Source organism: Podarcis liolepis, assembly GCF_965112155.1.
Source record: "Podarcis liolepis genome assembly, chromosome: 3".
In the NCBI taxonomy this organism is placed as follows: domain Eukaryota; kingdom Metazoa; phylum Chordata; class Lepidosauria; order Squamata; family Lacertidae; genus Podarcis; species Podarcis liolepis.
Genome location: NC_139557.1, coordinates 83,467,231 through 83,495,076, shown reverse-complemented (window position 1 = coordinate 83,495,076; position 27,846 = coordinate 83,467,231). Strand labels below are relative to the sequence as shown.

General features: G+C 42.1%; 1 protein-coding gene across 11 annotated transcripts; it reads left to right on the top strand.

Annotated features, from left to right (window-relative positions):
- The first annotated feature begins 445 nt into the window (after positions 1-445).
- Positions 446-25,012, top strand: LOC310703968 (microtubule cross-linking factor 3-like). Of its 11 annotated transcripts, XM_083496867.1 has the most exons (11): positions 901-974; positions 1,635-1,689; positions 2,644-2,868; positions 4,958-5,116; positions 11,640-11,711; positions 12,741-13,916; positions 15,560-15,756; positions 18,144-18,243; positions 19,042-20,277; positions 21,449-23,042; positions 23,075-25,012. In XM_083496867.1, exons 3-7 carry the CDS (start codon positions 2,671-2,673, stop codon positions 15,725-15,727), a joined length of 1,773 nt encoding a protein of 590 aa, XP_083352993.1. In that variant the 5' UTR covers positions 901-974; positions 1,635-1,689; positions 2,644-2,670; the 3' UTR covers positions 15,728-15,756; positions 18,144-18,243; positions 19,042-20,277; positions 21,449-23,042; positions 23,075-25,012. The 11 variants fall into 11 exon arrangements, with proteins under 11 accessions (XP_083353001.1, XP_083352996.1, XP_083352998.1 ...); XM_083496875.1 differs by lacking the exon at positions 1,635-1,689 and having other exon boundaries at positions 446-974; positions 12,741-13,907; positions 15,588-15,756; XM_083496870.1 differs by lacking the exon at positions 1,635-1,689 and having other exon boundaries at positions 446-974; positions 12,741-13,907.
- Positions 25,013-27,846: the final 2,834 nt, after the last annotated feature.

Here is a 27,846-nt window from a genome sequence, read left to right as displayed (position 1 = left end):
GGTCTTTAAGGTGCTACTGAATGGGCTTTGAAGACACTCAAACTCAGGATGAAAGGGAGAAACGCGCTAAGAGGAAGGCGCGCTCGGCAAACCCTCACCATGATTAACTCCCGCCCAGAAACCTATGTCCCCACTGGGGAAGGACGTGTGGACCTAGAACTGACCTCCACGGTCACTTACGGGCTCACTATTAAAACCGTGTTTACGGAAGACAATCTTACTCGGCTACGAGTGATCGCCAAAGAAGATGATGAAGACCCTGCGGGGGGGGGGGAGGCTCCCTTACAAGAACCCCTCAGGCCTGCTTCTCTCAGCCCCGGCAACATCAGCCCTGGAGCAGCCCCCGAGCGGAGGCAGCACTCCTTGTCCGAGGGGAGCCCCCGCCGAAACGAGCAGCAACCGGCCAAGCGTCTCCCTCCTTCCCACCCAGCCTGGGAAGGGCAGTGGGCGGGGACCGCCGGCTGACAGGCAGGCCGCGCCTCTCGAAGGCGCCGAGCTCGGGGCTCCCGGCAGCCCCCCAGACGGAGGGCGGGCGGCTGGCTTTGCGCTTGCTCAGCCGCCGCCCAAGTCCGGGGGGAAGCCGGCAGGTCTCTCTCTGCAAAGCGAGGGAGGGAAGGAGGCAGCGCCGGCTCCTCCATCTTCTTGTGGCGCAGGGAAGGGGCAGGCCCGGGCGGGAGGAAGGATGCCCGCCAATTGAGCGCCTCGCCTCCCATCCCAGAAGGAGGCCGGTGCCGTAGGGGCGGTGGGCCCAGATGCAAAGCAACCAGGGCGACGGCAGCGCCTCAGCGGAGGAGCAGCTCCAGCCTGCGCCTCCCGCCGCCTCGCCGACCCAGTCTCCAATGGCGCTGGCTGGGCCCGAAGAGGGCAGCGGCCGCGGCGGAGCCCCGGGCCCCGAAGGCGCCCTCAGCCTGAACCCTGGGCAGCAGCTGCAGGAGGAGATGGAGAAGCTGGAGGAGGAGAACGAGGCCCTCAAGGTGAGCAGGAGGAGAGGAGGGCGGCGGCGGGTGTGGCCCAGCCGGGAGGGGGAGGGGAGCCCTTTATTCTGCTCTTTCTTCTGTTGTCAACCCGGCTTGTAGGAGGCGAAGTGATAGAGAACAGATACCCCCCCCCCATCTTAGCAGCAGGTGCAAGAAAAGGGGAAAGAAAGCAGGGGTCCGTCCTTTTTTGGGGGGGGGGTTGTACAAACGATAGTCGTTTTTGTCCGCCCCCGAAAAGGAAAACCATTATATTCCATTCTAGTTCTTAATAGTGCAGCTTCCTGTTGTTCTCTTCCCTTGGTAAAATGTGGGAAACTTCTGCCTCAGAAAAGTTGAGCTCCCTTGGAGGAAACTAGCCCTGGCCATTTCAGACCTGATGGTAGCCCACAGATGGCGAAAAGCACTATATAGTGTGTGCCTTGCCTCATAATCACTCCCTGTGGCATGCTTTTCACATGTCACATACGTGTTTTCCCTTCAGACGCTCTCAAACATGCATGGCTGACATGCTGTGCAATGGTAAGGCCCTGGCTTTTCATCCAGCAGAGGAAGCTATCCATCCTGTTTGCTGCATGCACTTGTGCCTTCATGACATACTTTATTCTGAATGTTAAGGGAGAATGCTTAACATAACAGCATAACAATTACTCTTTTCAGATCACATTCCCTCTACAGTTTGTCTCATCCGTGAGGGAAGGGTCTTGCATTCCAGGCATGTCTTTAAGAGTACATCTACACTTTTACAGTTAGTGGTAAAATGTTCAGCAGAGTAGCAAGCCATCATTCCGCTGTCTAGCTATGGCTATGGTGTGTTGAGAAAGTGAAGACTCAGCACACAAAATTGTGTTCCCATGTAGAACTGGTAAGCTGTATCACAGGGGTGGGGAACCTTTTTCAGTCTAAGCGTTGGATCAACTTCCAGGAGTTGCATGACACCAGAGGGTATGGTCAGGGGCAAAAGTGGGTGGGACAACGGATATGACTCTTGCCTTTTTACAGGAGTTTACATCCAGTCACTTGTCAGAAGTTGCTCTACACCAGTGTTTCCCAAACTTGTGTGTCTGGCTGTTCCCATGATCCCTGGCCTCTGGTCCTGCTAACTAGGGATGATGGGAGTTGTAGTCCAAAAACAGCTCAGGACCCAAGTTTGGGAAACACAGCTTTACACACACACACACACACACACACACACACACACCCCCACACACCTTTCTCCATCCAGGCAAGCAAAAGACCATAGACACATCCCATCCCAGCAAGGGAAAGCCACTTGAGGGAGTGGAGCAGGGTCAGCGAGGGCACTGCCTAGTGAAAGGGGGTGTGGCCTTAGAAGGGCACATGGCTTAGGGAAAGTTCTGAGGGCCAGCTATAAAGAGGCCTGGAGGGCCATATTTGACCCTCTGTCCCCCACTCCTGCTGGTGGAAAAACCAAGTTCTTCCCACACTGCATAACTCTCATCCACCCATGATTTTATCATTGATTACCTCTTCGTATACATGTCACACATGTGATGTTTGAAGGGCAGGCATAAGATAGTGATTGATGCTTCTGGTTGTTGTTGTTTTAAGTGAAGATCAACTTAAGTCCCATTTTTCCTTTCGTTTTATTAATGTGAACTTGCATTGCCTGGTGCATTTCCGACTATCCTTTCTGAACGGGTGCCAGAATGAGATAGATGAGTTGAGGACTGAGATGGATGAGATGAGGGACAGCTTCTTTGAAGAGGATGCCTGCCAGCTGCAAGAAATGCGCCACGAATTGGAGAGGGCCAACAAAAACTGCAGGATCCTTCAGTACCGTCTTCGAAAGGCAGAGCGCAAGAGGCTCCGCTATGCACAGACCGGGGAGATTGACGGAGAACTTTTGCGAAGCTTGGAGCAAGACCTGAAGGTAAACAGGACCAAAAGCTGGCAAGTAGGTGGGAAGGCAGTGAGGGGGAAGTACAGGTAGACTATGAAAGTATCGTAGGCTCAAGTCGTTCAACGGAAAGCAGAGATCTGATTTGCCTCATGGCTCTGAGAGCCAGTAATTTGATGACCTGGATCCTGACTCTCAGAACTCACTTTCTAGATAGCTCACTTTCAGATACAGTGGTACCTCCAGTTGCGAACGGGATCCGTTCTGGAGGTCCGGTCGGATCCTGAGGTTTCTGCAACCTGAAGACTGCTTCTGTGCATGCGCGCAGTGAAACCTGGTCAAATACTTCCAGGTTTGCCGCTTTCGCATCCTGAAGTTTACGTAACCAGAGGGTTAGGTAACAGGAGGTACTACTGTATTTACCCCTTTTCCAGTTATCAGAGAGTAAATTCCCAGGTGTGTTACACTCTGTTGCTTTGACAGTTGTTCCATTGAGCTCTGTGGAAAGCGGGATGAGGCTGTGCTGCTCACTTGACCTCTCTTCAGCTGAGCCACTACTGCATATTGGGATGGAAAGAAGGGAGGACAAAGACAGCGCAGTAGAAAGGGCCAACTAGAGTGACAGGTTGGCTCCACTGGCATGTTTGCACCTCACTGCCTGACGCCTCAGTGACTCGGCTGGAAGGGAGGTCAGGTGAGTGGTGCAGCCACCAACCCACCATGTTGTTCACTACTGCTTTTAACTAATTCATTGATCCGTTAATAAGCTGAAATACATTTCTGTAATGCCAGAGCCTCTTAGCTTGAAATGAATCTGCCCATTGACACATCTTGAAAATATAACTTAGAATTTAATAGAGGGTTGAATCCATTTAAATTATACTTGCAGTAGAAAACAATGAACTTTTAAGTTGTATCAATTGTTTTCACTGAGTATGCTTTGAGTGTGATATAAGTTGGATACAATCTGTAATTCATCACTCATTATTAGAAAGAAAAGCCATTTTAAGGGTTTCCTTTGCATTCCATTTTGCACACCAGAAGCAAAATAGCTCAAAAATAAATGTTTGCCCTTCAAACAAGTGAAAATCTGTACTCACCAAATAAAATTGCTACCCATGATTTATCTACTAAAGTGTTACTTGATTAATTAACTAATTATAAGGTGTACAGTTCCAGTTGTAAATAGGTTTCACTGAAAAAGCAAGTGAGACTCCCATGTTAAAGTCCAGCTTTGGGTAGCATTGTGTCCAGTGTTCTAATAGATAGAGAGTTGGTCTTTGACCTAGAAATTCCATATACAAGTACTACCTAAGTCCTGTAATCATGGGATACTATCAGTGCTCAGAGTCACACTGTCTGGAAATAATCAGGAATAAGCTAGAGTGTATGTGAACTGAGCTTTAATAATAATAATAATAACAATAATAATTATTAATTAATTAATTAATTAATTAAATTTCTGTGAAACCCTTCACCCAAGGATTACAGGATGGTTTACAATATATATATAAAAAGAATGCATACCATAGTAACAAACAAAAACAATACCCCCCACAGTTTAAAAGGCCATATAAAGTATTTAATTAGCCAAAGGCCTGGGAGAAGAGTTTTGGCCTGGTGCCTAAATATTTGTAATGAAGGCGCTCATGTTTTTAAAATGGAATTGGATTGGAGACAAAACTAATCAGAATGCCATTCTGGCTCTAGAATACACTAATCAGCTCTGTTTTTGTTGGCTGAAAACAAGATTATAAACATCACATGATCATAGGGTTGTATCAAACTTAAGAGTAGACCCATTGCATCAATTGACCTAAGTGAGTTATGCCTATTAATTTTTATGTGTCTATGCTGAGTATGACTAACATTGTATACAACCAGCGCTTTTTTTCTGGGGGGACGCAGGGGTATGCATACCCCTTAATATTTTGTGAATCTTTGTACTTTTGTCCATTTACTGTATTTATTTCCCCCGATTTGAACTATAAAATCATGATTTTCTTGAGTCAAAATGAGAGTACCCCTAAACATTTTTTTAGAAAAACAGCACTGTATACAACCCATAATTATCTTCGCCACAAAAATGTTGTCTTTAAATTTTAAAATTCTGTTCCATTAGGTTGCAAAAGATGTTTCAGTGAGACTTCACCATGAGTTGGAAAACGTGGAAGAAAAACGTACCACCACAGAAGATGAAAATGAAAAGTTAAGACAGCAGCTGATAGAAGTAGAGATTGCTAAACAGGCTCTGCAGAACGAACTTGACAGGATGAAAGAGGTTAATGTTCAGTATTTACTTTTGGGGAAATGAGTTTTTATTCTACCCTGAATTTTATAATGGTTGGAATAGTAGTGCATGCACTTAATGGAGGAGGAAGTCAGAGATTCTCAGAATGCTTGACTAAGTAAGGATCCTAAAACTCAATGAATAATTTGCTTCGTAGAAATGAGAACATAAATGAGGGAAACAGTAAACAGTTCCTAGAATTAAAAATGGCTGCCCCTTTCGTACCTTTGCTCTTAGTCAGTTTTTGCCTTCTACTGTGAATTGTTGGTTTTCATGGATGAGTAGAAAGGTTTGAGATTTGTATTTGTTTGCTGAAAAGCATTCCCTGTACCTGTTTTTGAAATGAGATACCGTATTTTTCGCCCTATAAGACGCACTTTTCCCCCTCCAAAAATGAAGGGGAAATGTGTGTGCGTCCTATGGGGCGAATGCAGGCTTTCGCTGAAGCCTGGAGAGCGAGGGGGGTCGGTGCGCACCGACCCCTCTCGCTCGCTAGGCTTCAGGAAGCTATCCGCTAGCCGTGGGAGACCCACCTCTCCCAGGGCTAGCGGAGAGCTTGCCTGCACCCAGAAGCTTGGGCCGCGCTGAGCTCCGCACGCCCCAAGCTTCGGGATTAGCGCAGCGCTCCGCTAGCCCTGGGAGAGCCGTGCGGCTCTCCCACGGCTAGCGGAGACCTTGCCAGCACCCAGAAGCTTGGGGCGCGCTGGGCTCCGCACGCCCCAAGCTTCGGGCTTAGCACAGCGCACCTGGGGGGGAAATAATTTTTTTCCCCTTTATTTCCCCCCCAAAAAAACTAGGTGCGTCCTATGGGGCGAAAAATACGGTACATTTATTCTTGAATGCTATTGAGAGTGCTCTTGTGCTTTTGTTTTGTTGATGAAATTCTCATAGGTATCTGGTAGGCTGGACTGGATAGACACTTGATCTGATCCAATAGGACTCTTCTTACCTTAAAATAAGGCATGTCTGTGCTACTGGATTTTTAGAAAAAGTAAAGCCAAACAAAGCTGCTAGTTCAACCGCTTACACTCCCATTGAGTTTAGAGAACATAGAACTATGGGCCATAATCCAGTGGTCTTTGTAGGTGTATCCAACAACCTGCATGAGTCCTATGAGATTTGTGATAGTGAACTGCAACACCCAGTTCAAATATTACTAGCCCAAATTTCTTTCTTACTGCCGTGCTTCCTAATACTGTAACCTGTGTTATTAATTAGCGATAGATAAATCCACATAGCCTTTCAGGTTTACTGAACTATTTACTGGTTTGTATTTGGATAATGAAACTGCTAATCAAGCACTCAAATGGCTATATTAAGAGTTGTTAAAATTTGGCCTCCATTGTGCTGGTGTGGCCCAGTTGCATTGTGCCTCATTACAAAAGGGTCTAGATCATTCACTGGCACCCACGCTGTGAAAGGGAGTGTTTGTATTGGCTTGCATCTTTCGCTGTCAATCTAAATTGACTGCAGAAATATCCTGTCTCTTGAACATCATATTGGATCCTAATTGACAGCTAATTATACACCAGGATTTATGATGCTCTTTTAGTGTGCGTTTCTGTTAATCCAGCCCCCATTTTTAATATCTCTGCTGCTTCTGTTTTCCCAACCCCTCCTCCCCACCCAGCTTTGCTGTTGTTTTCGGGTGGTGATAAATTCACATTTATTGTTTGATTGGTTGATTACTTATCTTTGGGCAAGCTCTCACTGGAATTATGTATGTTGGTGCAGAGAACATTTCATTGGTAAAAAAATTGAATAGTCCCCAGTTTCCATACCAGGAAGAATTATTTTGTGGCTTCCTGTAATGGAGTAAGGAGCCAAAGAAGAAAGAAGTCTGCTGTATCTATGCTTGTAAGACAAACCAGGCAGAGATTACTGAAAGAAGATAGATGGTGATACCATTGATTAATATCTTGACACTCAGGGTATTGGAAGAAAATAAATGAGACTCTTACCCAGGTAATTTCTGGGTAACATAATACCTCAGTAGTTTGTATTACACCATTCTTTTCTTCTCTCATGAGGAGAAGTAGAATATGTGCAAAGTGACACTGTACCACACTGATTAAATGGTTTAATCAGTATTAAACACCAAAAAATGTAATATCTGAATGTATGCAGGGATTGGGTTACAAGTGCTAATAACTGCTCCAAATTATGAATAGTTCTTCTCTTATTTCTGCTCGTACTGCTGCTAATAATAATTACCACAGTAGTTAGGTTTGTTTTTATCATGTCTATGGAATGGACAGGGAAAATTTGGTTACAGTAATTTATGCTGTGGTAACTTCAGGGCTGAATTACAGTGGTGCCCTGCAAGACGAATGCCTCGCAAGACGGAAAACTCGCTAGACGAAAGAGTTTTCCGTTTTGGAGGTGCTTCGCAAAACAAATCACCTATGGGCTTGCTTCGCAAGACGACAATGTCTTGCGAGTTCCTGCTGGTTTTTTTTTCATCCCCCCCCCCTTTTCTAAGCCGCTAAGCCGCTTATCAGCTGATCCGATCAGCTGATAAGCCACTAAAAGCAGCTAAAAGCCGCTAATAGGGCTAAGCCACTTATCAGCTGATCCGATCGGCAGATAAGCCGCTAAAAGCCTCTAAAAGCCTCTAATCCGCTAATCCTTCAATGGGCTTGCTTCGCAAGATGAAAAAAACCGCTAGACGAAGAGAATCACACAACGGATTCTTTTCGTCTTGCGAGGCACCACTGTATTGCAATGTACTTTATGTTGGGCTGCCTTTGAAAATGAGTTGGAAGCTTCAATTACCTTCAAGAAGCTTCAGTGTATCTGCCCAACTGTTGACACGTTCGAGGCAAACCTGCTCTGTCCTGGCTACATGTATGCTTCCAAGTCCAATTCCAAGTACTGGTTTTGACCTATAAAGCTTTTTCTGGCTCAGGGCCCCAATAATATCTGGAACACCTTTCCTGCTGTGAACTGACCTGGACCTTTAGACCTTATTCTGAGACCCTTCTTTGGTTCTGCCCTTTGCAGTCTCAAAGGATGGTGACAAGAGAGGAAGGCCTATTCAGTTGTGGTTCTGTATATTCAGGTGTTGCTTCCATGGAATGCTCTACCTAGTGAGGTCTGCCTGGCATCTCTCCTAACTGATTTTGTTTTGCTGTTTGTGTGCTACCCAAGCTGCCTGTGGCTGTTATTTTTTTGGGGGGCGGGTGTGTGTGTGTGTGTGTGTGTGTGAATGAATGAATTGCAGGTGTTTGTATGCAAATACTAAATTCACCACATTTGTCAGATAAGGAATTTGAAATTTAATTTTAGTTGAAACTTGCATATCCAATAAATTTATTGTTCCAGTTTTCAGATGACTGGCCATCATGCCTTGGAAATATTTCCTCTGCACCTGCTGCCATTCTGGTTGCTTATAATAAACAGATACTTATATTAATTTAAAGCATGATTGATAGTGTGTGCCCTAGAAACCTAATTACCAGAAGCATATGACTATGCCTTTGGTTTGACTCTGCCTTTAATTGGAATAGATGCCAGCAGTTTAGATTACAATAATGTGATTTAGTTCAATGGTTGTAAAAATGACAGTATACCAGGAAAGTAGGCCTTCCTGATATTGGTAGAGGGAGGTAGATTTCACACAGCTCAACTGGTTAGAGCATGGTGCTAATAACGCCAAGGTTGCAGGTTTGATCCCCATATGAGACAGCTGCATATTGCTGCATTGCAGGGAGTTGGACTAGATGATCCTCGAGGTCCCTTCCAATCTACAATTCTATGATTCAGTGTGGTTGACTTTCATTTGAGAGATGCAAAATCTGAGCAGGAGGATTTTCATGAGAACTTAACACAAGTTGGTTAGTTCCCCATCCACTCTAGCACTATATTATTCAGCATAATTAAAACAGCCGGAGAACATGTAGCTTGAATGTAAAAGGGGGGAAATGGATCTCAACCCTATAACAGCACAAAAGATGAGAAAAAACAGCACCTAGCGTTGCACTGAACAGAAAGGTGTGTATTTGATAAAGTAAAGGTAAAGGGACCCCTGACCATTAGGTCCAGTCGTGCGGCGCTCATCTCGCTTTACTGGCCAAGGGAGCTGGCGTACAGCTTCTGGGTCATGTGGCCAGCATGACAAAGCCTCTTCTGGCAAACCAGAGCAGCACACGGAAACACCGTTTACCTTCCCGCCGGAGCGGTACCTATTTATCTTCTTGCACTTTGACGTGCTTTCGAACTGCTAGGTTGGCAGGAGCAGGGACCGAGCAACGGGAGCTCACCCCGTTGCAGGAATTCGAGCCGTCGACCTTCTGATCGGCAAGTCCTAGGCTCTGTGGTTTAACCCACAGCGCCACTCTTCTCCCCCGCTCCCCAGGCCTCTGTATGTGCTCAAAATCAGCTGTGGAGTGTTGGGTCACCCTCCAAAGCAGATTTGGACGGAAAGCAGGCAAATTTAAAGTCCCATTGTGCCAGCAGTTGTATGTGTGTAAACCACTGGTGCTTTTTTCTACTTCCATTTGAATTCTTAGCTGGGCTACCTTTTAGAATGCTAGCCTGTCATCTTCCAGTTACTTGCAGTGATTATGGACAACTGTGGATCACTGCTAGTAAAGATGAATACTTTTGCCACTTTTAAAAAACCAGGATCACATGATTATGATGCGGACATATAGAGGCCCATCCTTAAATCCAATTCAAGTACCGTGGCTAAATCGAGTTGTGGATTGTCTATTTATTTTTCCTCTGAATTTTCATCAACTTTAATATGCTATTGAAAGCAATATGAAGTTTGTGTATTCCATATATATATAGAGGTAGAAGAGTGGTAAACAAGTGCTATCTCTTTCTACTGAACTGTTAATACGTTGCTTGTCAAAACTGCCTTTAATTTCTGTTGAAATTCAAAGAAAGGATAAAAATGCTTTGCTTTTTGCAAACCTAAAAACATCAGACAGGCAACCGAGGATATTAAACTTGTCATGAAATGTTCTTCACAGAACACTGGGCCTCACAAAGCTGTAGGGCATACTGGGGCGGCAGGAACACAGCATTCTTCAAGTCAAAGATATAGAACTGTAGGGGATGACAGTATCCAAAGGTCATCTTGTCTACCTCTTGCCTGCAAAGGAACCGAATGTTTTGCATCTGGCCACAGTTATTTATGTACGGGCAGCATCTTGTTTAGTTCACTATAATGCTTTCTACGTGGGGCTGCCTTTGAGGTCTGTTCAAAAATGACACATTTTGCCAATTCCTTAACAGTCAAACTGGTTCCTGGTCTGTTTCCATACACTGTTCAGAGTGTCGCTCTTGACCTGTAAATCCCCAAACAGCTTAGGGCCAGGCTACTTGTAGGACCACTGCTTCCACTTGAAAGCACCTGGGTGTTAAGATCAGCTCTGGAGGCCTTGCTCTGGTTTTGTTACCCTTTGAACTGGTTAGTGGCAGGCCTTTTCCACTGTGGCACTTTATATTTGCAACTCCCCTTCTGGGAAGTTTGCTTGCCACTTTCTTTGTTTTCCTTTTAGTAAGTGGTGAAAAACTTTTCATACCCCCAGCCCTTAAATGTGTTTCAACATTTAAACCGATATGGTGGTGTGGATGTCAAAGAAAAAAACAACTATCTGATGTTTAGAAGACATCTGAAGGTAGCCCTGTTTATGGAAGTTTTTAATGACTGATATTTTAATGTATTTTTAATCTTTTGTTGGAAGCCACCCAGAGTGGCTGGGGAAACACAGCCAGATGAGCGGGGTATAAATAAATTATTATTATTATTATTATTATTAGGTAGGGGTGTGTGTAATGCTGAGGTTTTATTTCCTGCTTTCTCTTGTTTTGAGATTTTAAAAAAAATATTCTCTTAAACTGCTTTATTTTAAACCATGCTAAGAGCATTTGCTGAAGACCTCCAAAGAAATAAACAGACCTTCCTGTTTTGTATGGGGAAAGGAGTTCCTTTATTGCATCCTTAGATCTTCAAAGTAGTATCAAAATCATTCTATTACAGAATCATGATAAATAAAGGGCACATATCTGGGAGACAACTATTTACAATTATCTTGGGTCATTTACTTCCAACTAAAAAGTCTGTTTACAGTTATGCTGAATATGCTTTTTGGTTCCAGGTGAGGTTTTTTATGTTACTTTTTTTTTGGACTGTTTGCGAATTATTGTTTTTAATATTCAAAGTACTCCAAAGTATGTTATACATGAATTGTATAAAAATATCCTGGTCTCTGAATTGTGGAGCAACCAATATTTTTGGGTAAAAACAACATTGGTTTTTGAAAAAGCTTCTTGTGCTTTCAATGGTTTAATGGATTTATATTGCAGTCAAGCCTATTGAGTTGTTAACTTTTCTCAGGATTAGCCAATCGTTTTATTATTTTGCATTGTTTTAACAGTGTTCAATGTTTTATTGTATTTGCATATATTGTTGTGTATTAGTTGGAGATACACAGCTGTAAAACAAATAAATAAACAAACACATTTAGTAAAATGCATACTATACCTTATCTTTCTTTTATAGCAGTCCATGAAAAGAAGAGGAAGCAAAGACTTGCAAAAATCAGAAAAAAAGTCACAGCAGACACCCACTGAGGTAACCTCAAATACTTCTGTCTGTCCCATGGCACAACCCAGTAAACCTTATGGTTATGAAATAAAAAAAACATTGATGCAAGCCTTTCCTTATTCAACTTAATTGGAAAACAGTGACTATTTTTATGGCGCTCATTTAGTAGCCTGTTAGTAACCAAATTTTTAAATGTAGTTTTAATAACTATAGCAGTATATTTTTATATATTGGGTTGTGTTTACCAGAGTCATATACATTGTTAACCCATTAAAATAAATGGAATTGTTGCTGGGTCTTCTCCAAGTATAACTGTTGCACACAGTTGAATGGTGTTCAGCTCAGTTGTGTTACAGATAAATTTATTTTGTCATCTATACCTATCAGTCCACTTGAAACTATTTAGAAGGTAGTTATAGAGAAGTTCCTAGCATCTGCACTCCTGAAATTTATTTATTGAAATTTATTCTTGAATGGCTCTTACAATGATACTTGGAAAAATAATGGAAACAGCTATATTTTACTTGAAAAGATGGCACAGACCATGTCCCTGCTATATTGATGTCCTTTATTTCTTGGTCAGAGAGATTTTTAGCTTTCAGAATCTTAACAATTCTCATGACCAAACCCAGGGCCACTTCACACATCACTTGTTTTTAGGTGAACCCTTATACGTAAAACATAACCTGTGAATGCAATAAACACAAGCGTGTCTGTCATACAGGGGTACTGTTAAGGGAGTTATGATAGGTTGCAGCTTCCTGTTGATAGTACATTGACAAATTGCTGGCAGATTGTTTCTGTGTAATGTGTGAAATAGCCCTTGGTAGAGTGTAAAACCTGCTACTGAGTAGGTTTTGAGGTGTAATGGTTCAGAACATGGAGTAATGATTTTTAAATCATTTTGATTTTGTTTGATATTTGAAATGTGTATCAAATAGAGTAATAGAGTTCACTGGGGCTATTATTCTAGGATTTGGAATTTTCATTTGCTGAATTGCCAAATGGTGTCATCACTTGTCTAGTAACTGTTGGATCTTCTTTCTTTTTTCTAAGGAGGACAATGAAGATCTGAAATGCCAGTTGCAGTTCATCAAAGAAGAAGCTACCCTGATGAGGAAAAAGTTGGCCAAAATAGACAAGGAAAAGGACAGATTTGAACATGAACTACAAAAATATCGATCATTTTATGGTGATCTAGACAGTCCCTTACCAAAAGGGGAGGCTGGAGGCCCACCTACCACAAGAGAATCAGAACTCAAGCTTCGTCTGAGGTTAGTAGAGGAAGAAGCCAATATTCTGGGAAGGAAAATAGTGGAGCTGGAAGTAGAAAACAGAGGGCTGAAAGCAGAGCTTGATGACTTGAAAGGAGATGATTTCTCAGGGGCAGCCAACCCGCTCATGGGGGAGCAGAATGAATCACTCTCTGAGTTACGGCAGCATCTGCAGCTAGTTGAAGATGAAACGGAGCTGCTGAGAAGAAACTTGGCTGATGTAGAAGAACAAAACAAGCGCATCACAGCAGAGCTGAACAAATACAAATACAAGACTGGGGCTCATGACAGTTCAAGGCATCATGACAGCGCCAAGACAGAAGCGCTCCAGGAAGAGCTCAAAGCTGCCCGCATGCAGATCAATGAACTCAGTGGTAAGGTCATGCAACTTCAGTATGAGAACCGAGTCTTGATGTCCAACATGCAGCGCTATGACCTGGCCTCTCATCTAGGGATCCGGGGCAGCCCCAGGGACAGTGATGCTGAAAGCGATGCGGGGAAGAAAGAAAGCGATGATGATTCTCGTCCTCCACACCGCAAGAGGGAAGGTCCCATCGGTGGGGAGAGTGACTCAGAGGAGGTCCGCAACATCCGTTGCTTGACCCCCACTAGATCCTTCTACCCAGCACCAGCAGGGTGGCAGAAAAGCTTCACAGACCGGCAGCAAATGAAGGACATCCGCTGCGAAGCGGAACGCCTTGGCAAGACGATTGACCGCCTGATTTCGGACACAAGCACCATAATAACAGAGGCAAGAATTTATGTGGCAAATGGGGACCTGTTTGGACTTATGGATGATGAAGATGATGGCAGTAGGATACGGGAGCACGAACTTCTTTACCGAATAAATGCCCAGATGAAGGCATTTAGAAAAGAGCTCCAGGCCTTTATTGACACACTAGAAGTTCCAAAGTCTTCAGATGATCGAAGTACAGATGAACCTTTGTCAGTGAGTCAGGTAGACTTTTACTTCATAAGATGCCTAGGTAAAAACTTTCAGCCCAAGGTGTTGTATGGATGGTTGACTGGCATTTTCCTTACATTCTTATATATCACGAAAGACACATTGTTTAAATTTGCTGTGGCTTTCTTAGTTTCAGGTTTGTAGCGTAGTCACAATAATTGGGTTACTAGCACCACACAGGGCTGGTATGGGTTGGCATGACTTGGCAACTGCCCACACCTCTTCCATGAGCCCATTGCCAAGAGCCAAGAGCCCCCTCTTCCCATCTGCTGCTTCTCCCTGTCTCTTGCCCCTTCCTTTGGACTCACCGGCGACAAATTAAGGCATCCTTGAAGGAGAAATACCAGATACTTCCTGTGGTAAGGAGGTAATACAGTGAACAGTAAAGCAGAAGTGGTCTCATAATAAAATTGTCGGCCAAAGGTTCTGCTACAGTTTATTCTGGGGGAGCGGATCATATTTTGAAATATGCCACATGTTAAAACCATGATCAGCTCAGGGTTTAGGGAGCCCCCATCTGCACATTAAAATTGAGATAGTAACATGGCAAAAATGATCAGATGCCTGGCAGAATGTTTGAATAATTATCATTTGAGATGCAAAGAAGTGACCTGGTTATATAGAATTATGTGCCATGAAGATGTATGGAAGATGGATACTGAATTTTAACCAGTATTTTCTAGGGCAGTTCTGATGTTCTTCTTCCCTGTCTTACAAAATGCACTTATCTCTTCTGAACCTGAAACTATTCAGGCCCCTATCCGTAGCTGAAAGGACTTCCTGTTACAAATTGTACAGATACATTGAGATACAGTTTGTTCCTCTCTTAAATTGCGGAAACTTGGGTTAATTCAGTGGAATTGGTTGGCAGGCATTTCATAAGTCATTTTAGACAGCTAGCTTCAAAGTGACCTTGTACATATTTCCCTTTTTTGGGGGGGGGGGGTCAGGCGATTTCTGTAAAGCTTAATATATAATAATATCTTTAAGCACAGAAACCAAAAACAACAGCAAGAGGCAATTTAACAACAATACAATTTAATACAATTCAACAGCAACAGTGTTGCATATACAACTGTTACATTAATGCAAGTTACTAATAAATATAGACCAATATCCTTCTCCTCCTGACACACCTCCTCAGCTCCAAGACTGTACACACCCACCCTTGCTCTCATTCAGGGCTGAACAAACTCACAGTTCTCCCACAAAATCTCACAATAAAGAGGGTTCCTGGAATTTGCTGGCATCATCCTAGTTTCCCACTCTAGTCATGTTTTGGAGGACCGGCACCAAGGTGGAAAGAGCTTCCTGAGACTGCTGCATCTTTGTCCCATGCAGCAGTCAGCCGTACTGCACACACCCAGTTCACAAGACTAAGCCTAAGGTGTGGTTCTTTCATTCTTTTCACTTGAAATGTTACGTTTGCTGCTTCATTAACATAGCGTTATCTTGTCTTTGTATTTACCTTCCCAGATGTTCCAGCCTATCATTTTACTTATTCTCATCCTTGTATTATTTTCATCCCTTTCTTATGCAACAATATTTAAACTTGTCTTCCTTTTCACATTGTTCTTTGTGCTGTAGTAAACAGACCTTTTTCATCATTTTGCCATTCATTGTAGTATTCTTTTCAGTTTGTTTTGTTTTGTCCATCCTTCCAAGATAAGAAGTGCAAGAGCTGTAGTTTCTGTAGTAATCGCTGCTGTAAAAACACTGAAGACTACTCACTGGAAAGAAGGGATGCCAGCCCTCACAAGTCAAATAATATAGAACACAAAAGAAACAAAACCCCCCACAACTGAACCAGAATTGTGCTCAACCAAAAAGCTAGGTAAGCATGTGAAAAACAGGTCTTTATTCTTTTTAGAATAATCTTTCTTTTTTAGTAAGTTTGGGATAAAAATGAGGCTGAAACTTACGCAAAAGTTGGCTTTACAGTAATTGAAACATAATTTAGAATGCTAGAAATGTTGTGTGTTCCTCATCCCAAATTCTTACATTGCAGTTGCAAGCTAACTAAAGGTTCCTGCAGTTTGTGCTATGCAAATATACACATTTGTATAGGTGAGAGATAGCAGAGTTGTTCAAAACAGGGACTTTGAGTTTGTAATAGTTCTACATGGAGTTTGCCTGACTTCTGCTCCTGACAGTTTAAGACACAGAACTTCTACTGATATCCTTTGGGAGCAAGGCTCTCGAGTCCACAAACAGTCCTCTGGCACATGAGTGGCAGTTAAGTGAATCTCTTCTAGTCGAAAGCTTGTCATATAAATTATTAGAGCAAGATTGAATTGTAGGTGGGTTTTTCCCCCTGTGTGTGCTTTAAAAAAAATTTAAAAATTCATTCCCTTGAGGAAAAGTTGCTTTGAGAGTCACCATTTCCAGTTTCTGAAAAGCAATTAAAAACCCCCCAAGAGCAGGCTGCTCTGCTTACTCTCCCTTTCTTCTGTTAGGCTGGGCTGCTGCTCAACCCCCAGCACAATAAGCTTGACAAGTTTAAAGATTTAAAATACCACTGGAATGGCTTGTGGATCATGATGGTGCTACTGCAAATAAGTAGAAGGTTCTCTCTTAAAGACTGCAATATTGCCTTGCTCTGAAGAAATTTGTGCCCAGAACTCCTGATTACAGTCATAATAAGACATGACTCCGGCGACATGTGTCATCAACCCTTTGGAAGCAGAAAAATACACAGCCGTTGGATAACAAGACATTCACAGAAACAGTGCCAAAGTCTGTCATGATGATAAAGAGAAAGAAAGCTAGATAGATGAACTGTAGATGACCTTCAGAAGTTGTTTACAGCATGTCTACAGCCTTAGGAATATCACACTCCAGTTCCTTTGCTTAGCTTGTGCTGGATTAATTTCAGGCTGCTGCTATTGCAAGGGAAAACAAAAGCCACACCTGAATTCTATATGCTGGTGCAAAATCCTTACCAGCAAAATGATTATGTGAATGCTATAAATAATCATTTAGTGAAAATGATAGCCATCCATTTCCAATAGGGCACATTAGAAAAGCTACTGTTATCATAGCTATTACTGTTCATTAGATTTATATCCCATCCCTTCCTCCCAAAGGAGCCCAGGGTGGCACACACACACACAAGTGATAATACACTTAAACCAGCTATTTAAAAAGTGAGTACAGATGCAGACTGGAAAAGACCTCTGCTTAAAACGCTTGTTGAAAAAGGAAGCTCTTCAGTAAAGACTACAGAGGGAATTCCAGTGCTTAAAGGCCCAATTCCTGTACTGATAAGATGGTATCTGTGGGAGCCCACACCTGCAGAATGCAGTGATCAGTTGAGACTAGCTTTTAGGTATCTCGAGGTGCCCATCAAATAGTACAAATAAGTGCAGCCTTGCATTAAAATGTTGCAGTGTTGAAGGCTTCTATTCAGAATTCCAGACCACCCCTCTTCCCACTCCCTCTCAGGCTTTCCACCTTCTTCCTCCCTATTCTTTTTTACTTCAGTAAGTCTTTGGGTTCCCCCAGCCTTGATTATACCTTCCTCTTGTATGTAAGTGGTGCTGTTGTGGCTGCCTAGGGACTAGCACTCAAAGATTTAAAATTCCTATTGTTACATGCAAGCGTAACTACATGCAGCTACACCCAAATGTTGTAGTTTATCTCTAATGTGCATGTGTTATCATGCGTTATTTGAGCCTGTGTCTATGGGATTTAGAAGAGGTAGAGTCTTAACAGGATCTGGAGGACAGCAAGTTCCCTGGCTGCACAATAGATGGCCTTATTTTTGTTTTGTTTTTTAAAAAGCAAAAGCTAGTTTTGTTTTTGTTTTGTTTCTACATATGATTGATTGATTGTTAAGATAGATAAATGGAGGAAGGTTGATACCAGGCCTGCATTGAATATCATACATACATGGGCCAGTAAAAGAATTCTCCCTTAGAAAAAGACCACTGCATTTTATAAAAGAAGTCTTAACGTTTTGCACAGGGTGCTTTGGCAAGGTTTTAAAATGAGCTCTCTATGAAACCTAAACATATCATAAACAGGAAATTATTTTTACATAAACTATGAGAATATGCAATGTGATACAGATGGCAGAGACTTCAAAACTCTTCCAGGCGCTGATGTTACATGAAAACCAGTTACTAAAATGATGTTAAATTGTCTTCAGCTGCAAAGTTGATCTAACAGAGTTCCAAGGGTTTTCCTAGTTGATAAGCTGATACTCTCCTTTCTTTGAAGGATATATGTGTAACTGGAGCCCTTTCCCCTCCTCACTGCATTCCCTGCTACGTTGCATCTGAACTGAAATACTGCTGAAAAGATTCTTCCTCTTTGAAAGGTTGGTGCACAGTTTGTTTTTCATTCTAAATTTTATTCTTATTTGATGATAAGAATAATTTCAAATTGAGATGAGTTAAAGCGTGGGTTTTTTGCATATCTGTCTAGTTTCAATCCTGATTTGAATGAAGGTCAGTAACCATGATTTTTTAAAAAAGAATATGCTAAGTGAGGCTTTCCTACATAACTTGACACCACATTTTGAATGTTACTTTTTAAATTTTCTTAATGTGAGTGAGTCTTCGATGTGTACGCACCATAGCACAGAAGCTTGGGATCCAAACTAACAAATGTTATTGTGAGTTCCCAAAAGTCTGGCACAGCTGAATGACTAGGTCACTTGTAAAGAAGGCTGTACATATCTGACAACTGCCTTTAACATCCACTGCTTTCTGCATTTGTCAGACTAGAACACTTCTGCGGCTGACATCTCTGTCCACTATTTTTATGCTTTCCATACACCATTTATTTCAAACAATAAATATAAACAAAGTGGGATATAAACAAAGTGGGATATAAGGATTGTTTAATGCTAGGCAGCATTTTGTTTTGTTTTGTTTAAGGAGAATACTTATTTCAGAGAAGGGCGAGGAAAGCACAGCTGATGCTTGGGTGTGGCTCTTAACTTTGTACAGTACTTTTCATCAAATAGATAAATAAATGAACGTAAACGAGGATAGGTCTCCACTTCAAATTCTACACTGACCATAGACTGATTTGCAGGACTGATTTATGTAGTGCGAAGTAATACAGATGAAAACACTGCTTATCACTTAAAATGCTTTTCTCATTTGTGCAGAAAGTACGTGTTTCCTTTCCTGGGAGAATATGCAGAAAACTGAAATTGCACTAATTACGCAAGAGGTGAAACATGTGCAACAAGAACACACAAGCAGCTTCGGTTGCATTTGAAACAGGAGAAGGAAATAATGGGAAGGACTTGAGTGGCACCAGCAGGTGTTTGAAGGAGATGCAGTCTGATGCTCTTGCTGAGGTTGATTAAATAGACAAAAAGGAAGAAGGGTGGGGAGAGCAGCGAGGAGGGAAATACATCCCTTCAAAAGGCATTTCTCCCTTGTTCAACAAGCTCTCTCTGCACAGGTTTCTGGAGCATTAGCAAAAGACACAATGCACAAAAGCAGTGGTAAGACCCAAGAACATCCAGATGGAAATGGATTTATTAATCCATCTTCTGCAAAGCAGTGTCCTGATTCAGTGCCACTAGTGAAGAGTGGAAATGTGTCAGTGGTTCTGCAGGGGTCATCTAAGAAAGGGATCCATCCTTTGAATGAAAGCTGCCAGCAGGATTTTCTCACAGCTTGTACTCTTGCGATGCTAGCAAATTTGGGAAGTGATCTAAAATGGCTCTTCCCCTCGCTCTGTCCAGAAGATGTCTGGGGAGACCATGAACCCAGATGACATGACAAGCCAAGATTTGTGGGTTGTTGCTCCCAAAGCAGCATGGCCAAGAGCATGGGAGAATGGAGACTTTTCAGCATAGAACTCTTTTGCATAGAACTATCAGTTAACATGTGCAGCCATAGCCAATGTGCGATACAGAACTGGAAAGATGTAGATAAAACACTGGAAGCAAAAGTGGATGAGTAGGCCTAAAGGCCTGAAATGGGCTGAAATAGAACCAGAATGCTTCTTGCACCACCTGCCCAAATGCCCACCACATATAGCGGGACTGTATGACTAGCAGAGCACCAAATGAAGAGTCTTCAAGAAAGAGGTACCAGTGCAAACCCTGCAAAGTTTAACAGAGCAACAAAAGTAACTAAATTGATTTCTGGGTGGCTGAGCTGCCTCAAGATCCCGCTATGTTGTGCTGGAAAAGCTTCAAAAGAACGGGGGGGGGGGATTGACTTTCTCCTGCAATTCAAAGTTCCACGAGGAGCAGTGAGTGCAGTCAGGTTCTGAATTTGCCAGAATGGTAGGAATGAGAAACTGGGACAGGAAGGTTGAGGAAAGCAGGACCAGCAGAAGGATTCAACCAAGTACATTGGCAAAGAGAAGCAGAATTTTGCAGGAGGTATAATCTACTTTCAGGTAGTATAATCTACTTTTTAAAAATGTATTCCATTTTTATTCTGCCCTTCTTCCATTTTACATATTCTGCCATAGTAGAAATTTTAAGAAGAGCTCTAAAGGATGATTTAAATATTTTGATTCCCATTTGGAAGCTGTCAAAAATGCTTCCTGGTTGCAGGGATTGTTTTCCTGAGGTGAAGCTCCACAAACAGGGGCTACCACTGAAAAGGTCTATTCTCATGTGGCCACCGCCACACCTTTCTTGGATGAAGCACCTATACCACTGCGAAAGAATATGCCGCTGGTATATATGTTGTCAGTGTTCCATTGGATGCATTCTAATTCTAAAAAGTACAAAGACCTTGATGCAAGCATATGAACAATGATGACAAGTATGTCATTCTCAGCTAACTGCTTGTCTTTGGTTTAATTATTTTTCCACTTCCTAGAGAGCAGGGCAATTTTCTGATATTCATTTTCATAATAGTAATAACTTTTAATTCTAGAACTTAGCCTTTTTACTCTAAGAGGATAACATGGCATTAGTAAAGGAGAGAAATAATCTCATTATGCTATTGTAAATCCTTTGCCATAATCTTCCTTTTGAACAATGTCATCGGGCTGCTGTGAATGCAATCCAGATAAAATTACACTCTTTTTTATCCTGGGAAAGAAAGAGAGAAGAAAAAGGATTAAAAATAAAAGCAACACCAGGTTATCAAACTGGGTTGGAGAAGGAAATATTATTTAATGAGGAAGAGATTATTGTTTCATTATATTTTTCTCTTTCCACCCTGGAAGAAGGCAACAAAAGTACCCTTCCTGTGTGGAAGCTAGCCAGCTTCTCTAGTGGCAATAACTGGGCATATTTGGTTGTGCTCCGATTGTCTTGCTAGGTTGCCCCAAGGTTGCCCCAAGTGGCCTTCTCTAGTGGTAGAAATCACCAGCTCTATTATAACATGGTTTATGGGCAGTGATTATGGGAGTTCTCATGCAACAACATATGGAGAGGCAGATTTCTCACCCACTTCAAACTCTTTCTGCCTCAGGCATTTTGTGTCTTCCTTAGTTTCTTGACACATACAAGACTTCCGTCATTTCATCTTTCTATTACATGGTTGCTGAGGTTTCTTCTGACTTCTTTACCCAAGAAGCTGCCTTTTGTTTTCTAGGTGCCTTTGCCAGCTAAACAGTCAATTGGGAAAAGTTTCTCTCAGCCTACTTGACAAGCAACTAGATGGGACCTGCAGGTCAGCACCACATGCAGTGTGAAGGATAGCCTGGAATTGACACACTCCTGGGTTTTTATTGAGAGATCCCAGTGGATGCAAACTCAAAAGATGATTCAATGCTGTTGTGAAAACTCCATACCTCACCTGGACTCTCATTTTCATGTTCCTAACCGTGGCAAGTTCTATTGCAATCGTATGTTGGTCAATGATGACCCCACCTTTTGACTTTGCTGGAGAAGCATATTGGATTTGTAGATCATCCTTAGAGTCTTCAGTGTTTTTAACAATAAGAACGCCCTTCTCCACATGTGTATATATATCCTTTCGTAGCTCTCAGCGGTTTTGGTTTTCAATTACATGTGCTGATGTTTATCGCCTCCATCATTTTTTGTAATTTAAATAATGTACAGCTCTGTATATTCTGACTTTCTCTGCAAACAGCGGGAAGAAATGCTGTACGCATGGTCATGTGTTTGTAAGTGCATGTGTTGGAATAGGAAGTATACCAGTCTGTATTTAGAAGAGACAAACTCAGTACTAGTACTGACACTGAAATTATAGGCCTACACACACACACACACACACACACACACACACACACACACACCCTAACTTTGTGGTTTATTTTGAAGGTTAGAAAATACATAGCTCTGGTGATAATTATATTTTGTATATATTTTACAGGTTTCACAGGTCTGATCTAGTATTTAATATACAGAAACTGAAAATAGGCTTTTTGTTTTTGTTTTTGTAAATGGATAGCAGTGATAAGGCATTTGCACAATATTTACCAGAGGCAGAATAGCTCATTGGATCAATTCCTCATTCATGGTTGGTGCTCCTTTTTTTCCTGCTTCACTTCTCTAAACATTGCAGTGCTAGGTCAAAATCAGCTGGGCCTATTTTTCTGAATTAAATGAACTGCTGCTCGTAACTGCATTAGTTTACATACCTAAAAATGGTCAACTTTCATAAAGCGCTTACACCTGCCATTCGTTGTCACATTGCTTGGAGACTAAATTCCAGTGCATTTTTATTTGCAGTGTGCAGTGTGTGTTGCACAGAGGGGAAAGGACAAGACAGACGGCTGCACAATGTCTTTGTGGAGAACTCACCCTTACAAGAAATTCAGAGCTTCTGCTACAACTGGCCCCAAGTCTTGAGATGCCCATTTCCCTGTCAGCTGCAGAACGTGATAAGGAGTTGAGGTTACAGTGTCCAGACATGAAGTTAGATTATATCCGTAACATGGCGGGGGAAGGACAAATTTTCCCTTTCCTCTAAAATTCTGCTTATTAAGGTGCAGCCAAGCCATTTAGGCAATTGCTGTCAGGGTTTGCTGAACGTCGGGGCTTAAAGCTAAACTGGGTGGATTTTGTACAGCTCCTCCTCCTCCCCATTACATTGGTCCAGACTGCAGTCAGAGGTCTGGCAAGGCAAAGTTTGTTTGGAACAAAAGTAGAAGCTGTTGAAGTACAGTGGTCTACTTCTCTTCTGCTTTTCTTAATCTCCAGCTGGGCTTCAGATGTCCAAGGCAATTGCACACATTCTGCTCCCATGCCCAAGGCAATTGCACACATTCTGCTCCCATGGGTGATACAAGCAGCTCTCTGCTGTGATGTTTGCTTGCATTTTGGCATAAAGTACATGCTGAATCCAGATAACTTTTCTGACTTGCCAGAATATTTAGACTGATGGCATTAGAAGTATCTATTTGTCATAACCCGTCTCTGTGTTTTGGGCTATTAGTGTGCTGTGTACATGGCCTGGCTTATTTCCCTTCCCAGCAGTCTTAATGAAATATAGATCCTGCTGAGATGCCTTATTTTAAGTATCATAAAAATGCCTTCTTTTTAACCGCCTTAGAACTACATAGGAGGAGCAAACAGCAATCCACTCAGCTTACTTAGGAACAAAGAGGCAGTTCTGTTACATCAGCCTGGTTTCTTACATTTCCCTTCCCAACTCCAACTAAGTACAGGTAGCATGTTCACAGACATTTCGGGCAAGCTTTCAGCATCCACTAATAGCTCAGTTGGTTAGAGCATGGTCCTAACGCCAAGGTTGCAGGTTTGATCCTCGTACGGGTCAGCTGCACATTTTTGCATTGTAGGGGGTTGGCCTAGATGATCCTCAGGGTACCTTCCAATTTGATGTTTCTATGATACCATTTTGCTTAATGGGCATTTTCTTAAGGTTGCAAAGAGAGGGACTTTTGTTGTCTTGTAAGGTGACTGTAATACTCTTGGGGAAGTTATTGTGCTAATCCAGATAGTGATTCTATTACCGTCATTGTGTCAGTAAAAGAACCAGAGAATAGACTAGTTTATATACTGCACTAAAGTTTGTTTTTTTAAAAAAATCAAAATTCTGTGCTACGTAATTCATGCCAACAAAAGCGTTTTCTCCCTTCCCCCAAAGAATTATATCTTTCTAATCTACATAACCAGATATTTGAATTCTATAAATAGGTAGGTAGGTGGTCGATAGTTTGTTTTTTGGATATAAACACTCAGCCTGATAAAACAGAGCTCCCATTGCAAATAGTACCCAGTGGCTGCAAGGAAAGCTTCAGTGCAATGTGTTATCTATCTACATCTCTTTTAAATGGATAATGGTGTGAAATGTGTTTAGCATTGTATAAAGAAAGTTTGTGACTAAACTTTGTGTAGTGTGTGGGTTCTGGTGTGCTGTGCTCACCTCCTGGAACTTCCAAGGAAACAAAACAGACTTATTCAGACTCTTCCCCCCCCCCCCCGATATTGAGAAACTGTACCAACACTGGTGATGGGTTTACCATATTGGCATAGCTTACTTCCTCCGGCCTCTTGTGTTGGTCTTCTGGCTTCCACTGCTCTCTGGACTAGGAAGAGGAGCTGGCAGTGGTAGCAGAGAAGGATAAAAGGAAGATCCAGGCAGGACAGCAAGTGGTGCTGTCCAGAGATGTTTACAGAGGGACTGACAAATCGCAGTTAAGCTAAATCTTGCTGCTGCAGTTTCTGTAACCCTGTAGGTTTGTGTCAGTGGGAAACTAGCAAACATTAGGTACTAAATTTCCATTTTCTGCTTGATCAGACCTTGCTGAGTGCTTCCCTAGCTCTAGAAAAAATTCTGAAGTATATTAAAGAAGTGCAGTCCTATGATCCCTTACTTGGAGTACGCTCTGGCAAGCAAAGCAGGATTTACTTTCAAGTTAAGATTGGTCTGACATGCTGAAATCCTGAGCATAGTTACTCGGGAATAAATCCTATTAATCACATTTGGACTGATTTGGGAGTAAACATGCCAGAAATTTGGCTGCACCTGAATTCCCCCCCAATAGACTTTCTAAACTATTATTTTTATTTTAGACCATCATGATAGAATTCCTTTTCCATTCTGTGTCTTTTTTTCCAGCTTCACAAACATATATTGAGGCATTCCTTTGCTGCCCTGCTTTTGAGGTGTGTCTTTGTGTTTGGCATTGCCTTTGAAATAAACCAAACGTGTGTTTTATGAACCTTGCATGAGAATGAAGTAAGACTGTCTAAACTGCAACAGAACCAGCTATCTTCGTGGGCACAGAGGACTCCGTCATCAAGTGGTTCACACTACCAACTATTAAAATGTTAGTATGGTGAGGCATGTGGGAAACCCTGGAGTCTGAAAATAGGCTTGATGTAGGCACCCCACTATTTGAAAACTTGGTTTATTTAAAAAATGGGCTTTTGGGGTGCCTGGGAGCAGAAACAGTGGTTGATAAAGCGAACGGCCCAAAGTTTTCTCCAAATTTGGAGTCGCTCAGTGCATGTTTGTGTGCCAGGTGCTGCTTGTCTGTGCAACCAGCATCCAGTGCAAGATTTTGGAAAGCCCACAATATATTTAATTGTCTTGTATGGCCAGAGGGGTAGCCCCTGGAACCTGAGAATAGGCATGTTCCCCCTTCCGTTGTTAAAACACAAAAGGGGAAGATTTTTGCACTAACCACATCTCTGTAATATGTAGCTCTTTGTGTGAAAACAAAAGCATACCTCACAGTGGTTTCCAAGATGAACAGGACTGGACAGCAATACGTGCTCTGATGATGAGTGCACCTCCTGAATGAGAGCTCCCACATACAATTTTCTAATTCCAAAGTTGACTGCCAGCTCCCAGCAGCACTTCAGGGTTGCCAGCCACCATATTGAAAATTCAACCTGCTTCTCAACTGGAATGGCACACCATGTGACTAGGGTTTATTCGGAGTGGTGGCCTAAGAAGCTCGGCCCTCTCAAAGCTGCACAGTTCATCCTAATGTAAGCATCCTATTAAGTTAACATTTTGTATAATAACACACTTGGTTTAAAAAGGCTGCTGTTGACTAATATGTCATAGAAAAAGACATACTGTCTTTTGAGGAGTCACAGTTGTCTGTGGGGCTATCAGCTACATAAATCCAGCACAAGGAACCTCAGCTGGTGGTAAGCATTACTTTCTGGGCACATTTTCTCTAATTCGCCTGAGTGCTAGGAACAGATGCTGCAAGTGAACACTGCCGCCATGTGGTCGTGTTTAAATATGTTTGGAGTCGGGGAGAAATCACTGCTAATGAAATTATAGAGGCAAAATTTCCCATCTTCAAAATACTAGGTTAAGGCCTGATTCAGAAATAAGATGTTAACACTTGAAGACAATGCACTATTTGCTTTTTAGTCATGTGGTACAATATGAAGGCACATTATATAGAACTTTGCTAAACAGTCCTGGGCCTAGACCGTGTCTGGATTGGAGGTTGCTAGGAAAGTTTATATATTCTGCTTTCAGCTGCATGGAAGACGGTGGGATATTAATGAGTTAATGACCGATAACTTTTTGTTGGTGTAATGTGAACAATGGGTAAAACTGCACAGTGCTTGGGCTCATGTCTTGAGGTGCACATCCCCCATCCCTGGAAGTTCTGAGATAAGATGCCAGGTGCACTGGGTTACCATAGCAACACCAGTGAGGCTGAGTCATTCACCCTCCCAATGGTTTGAGATATATGCCTACATGTAGAGATGGGTATAATAGTCTCTAGGGTATCGATTTCATTATGTCTCGCCATGTCCTGTCCTGTTTGCTGTCAGGGTCTAACTCTGAATCTGTGAGAGTCAGGGGAAGAGGTGGTAGGTTTTAACACAACAGCATTAGCTAGCATGGTGATAGTGGATCTCTCTGTACTTACTTATCTTTATTCCAAAGACCAAAAGAACTATATATTGTAGATAGTAGTGTCTAGCTTTGTCTTGCATCTGGGGACAACAAACACTTCGTTACTTTGAACTGTATGGGAGAGGAGTTTTTCCTTTAACCAGGGACTCTGGAATAAGCTATCTGCTGGAAAACAAAATCTCTGAAGACTCTGCTGGGGCTTCTCAAACTCTGCTGATACATCACACTGCTTGATGAACTACCAACTGACTTCAGCAAGTCAACAATTTCCCCCCTTTTCTGAGCATCTTTATTTGATATGATTTTTTTCTTAAAAACTACAATTTCAAATAGTGTTTTTTTCCTTTTATAGTGCATGCCTCAAATAATTGTAAGCTTTAATTGGGTGACTGTCAATCATTCCAAAGTTTTGTCATTATAAAATATTATTATTATTATTATTATTATTATTATTATTATTATTATTATTATTATGCTAAGATTCACATTCTTTGTGACGTTATTTGGGCTGATCCATGCCCAAAGCAGCCAGAGTTGGGGCAAGGTATTTGCTTGGTGTCCGTGGTATGGACCAAAGGAGGAGGAGGAGTTAGATTAGCTGGTTTGCACACACATTTCCCTCCCTCCCCCTCCCCACCCACGCAGGAACACACAAAGAAAATAGTGACACCACAGCCTTCCTGTAGAAGTTAGTGACACAGATGTTTTACCTCAAAATGGAAGGGCAAAGAGGAAATACCCTTGTCTCTAATACAGGGGAAAAGAATACAATTTGAAATTTCATTCAGCCCCATTACTGCATGCAGCTTTTTAATGAGATCTGTGATATAATCTCCCTCAAATCAATACCTATTCACCATTTTTAAAATATTGGGCCTCTGCCATAGAGGTTTAAGCTCTAAAGCTGAAAAGTCAATAGTGTTAATTTATATTTGATCTAGCCCCATGGGAATGGAAGGTTGTTTTTTTAAAAAGGTCAGGCATTGTTAAGCATTTAGACATACAAAAAAAGGATTTTAAATTTTTTTTTTAGTTTTAACTTCTAGGATTGGATTTAGAGTCAGTGAGTTTGACATCTCAAAGTCTTCCATTCAGACATGTAAACATGTGGTATTGACCTAAATGTAGAATAGTACAACTAGAAGAGACCTTAAAGATCACCAGTCCTC

Excerpts from the sequence above, each read along its gene's own strand:
- LOC310703968 (XM_083496869.1), top strand. The coding sequence starts at position 753 with ATGCAAAGCAACCAGGGCGACGGCAGCGCCTCAGCGGAGGAGCAGCTC. Across the intron at positions 975-2,643 it reads AGGAGAACGAGGCCCTCAAG|AATGAGATAGATGAGTTGAG; the intron begins GTGAGCAGGAGG and ends AACGGGTGCCAG. Across the intron at positions 5,117-11,639 it reads AACTTGACAGGATGAAAGAG|CAGTCCATGAAAAGAAGAGG; the intron begins GTTAATGTTCAG and ends TTTCTTTTATAG.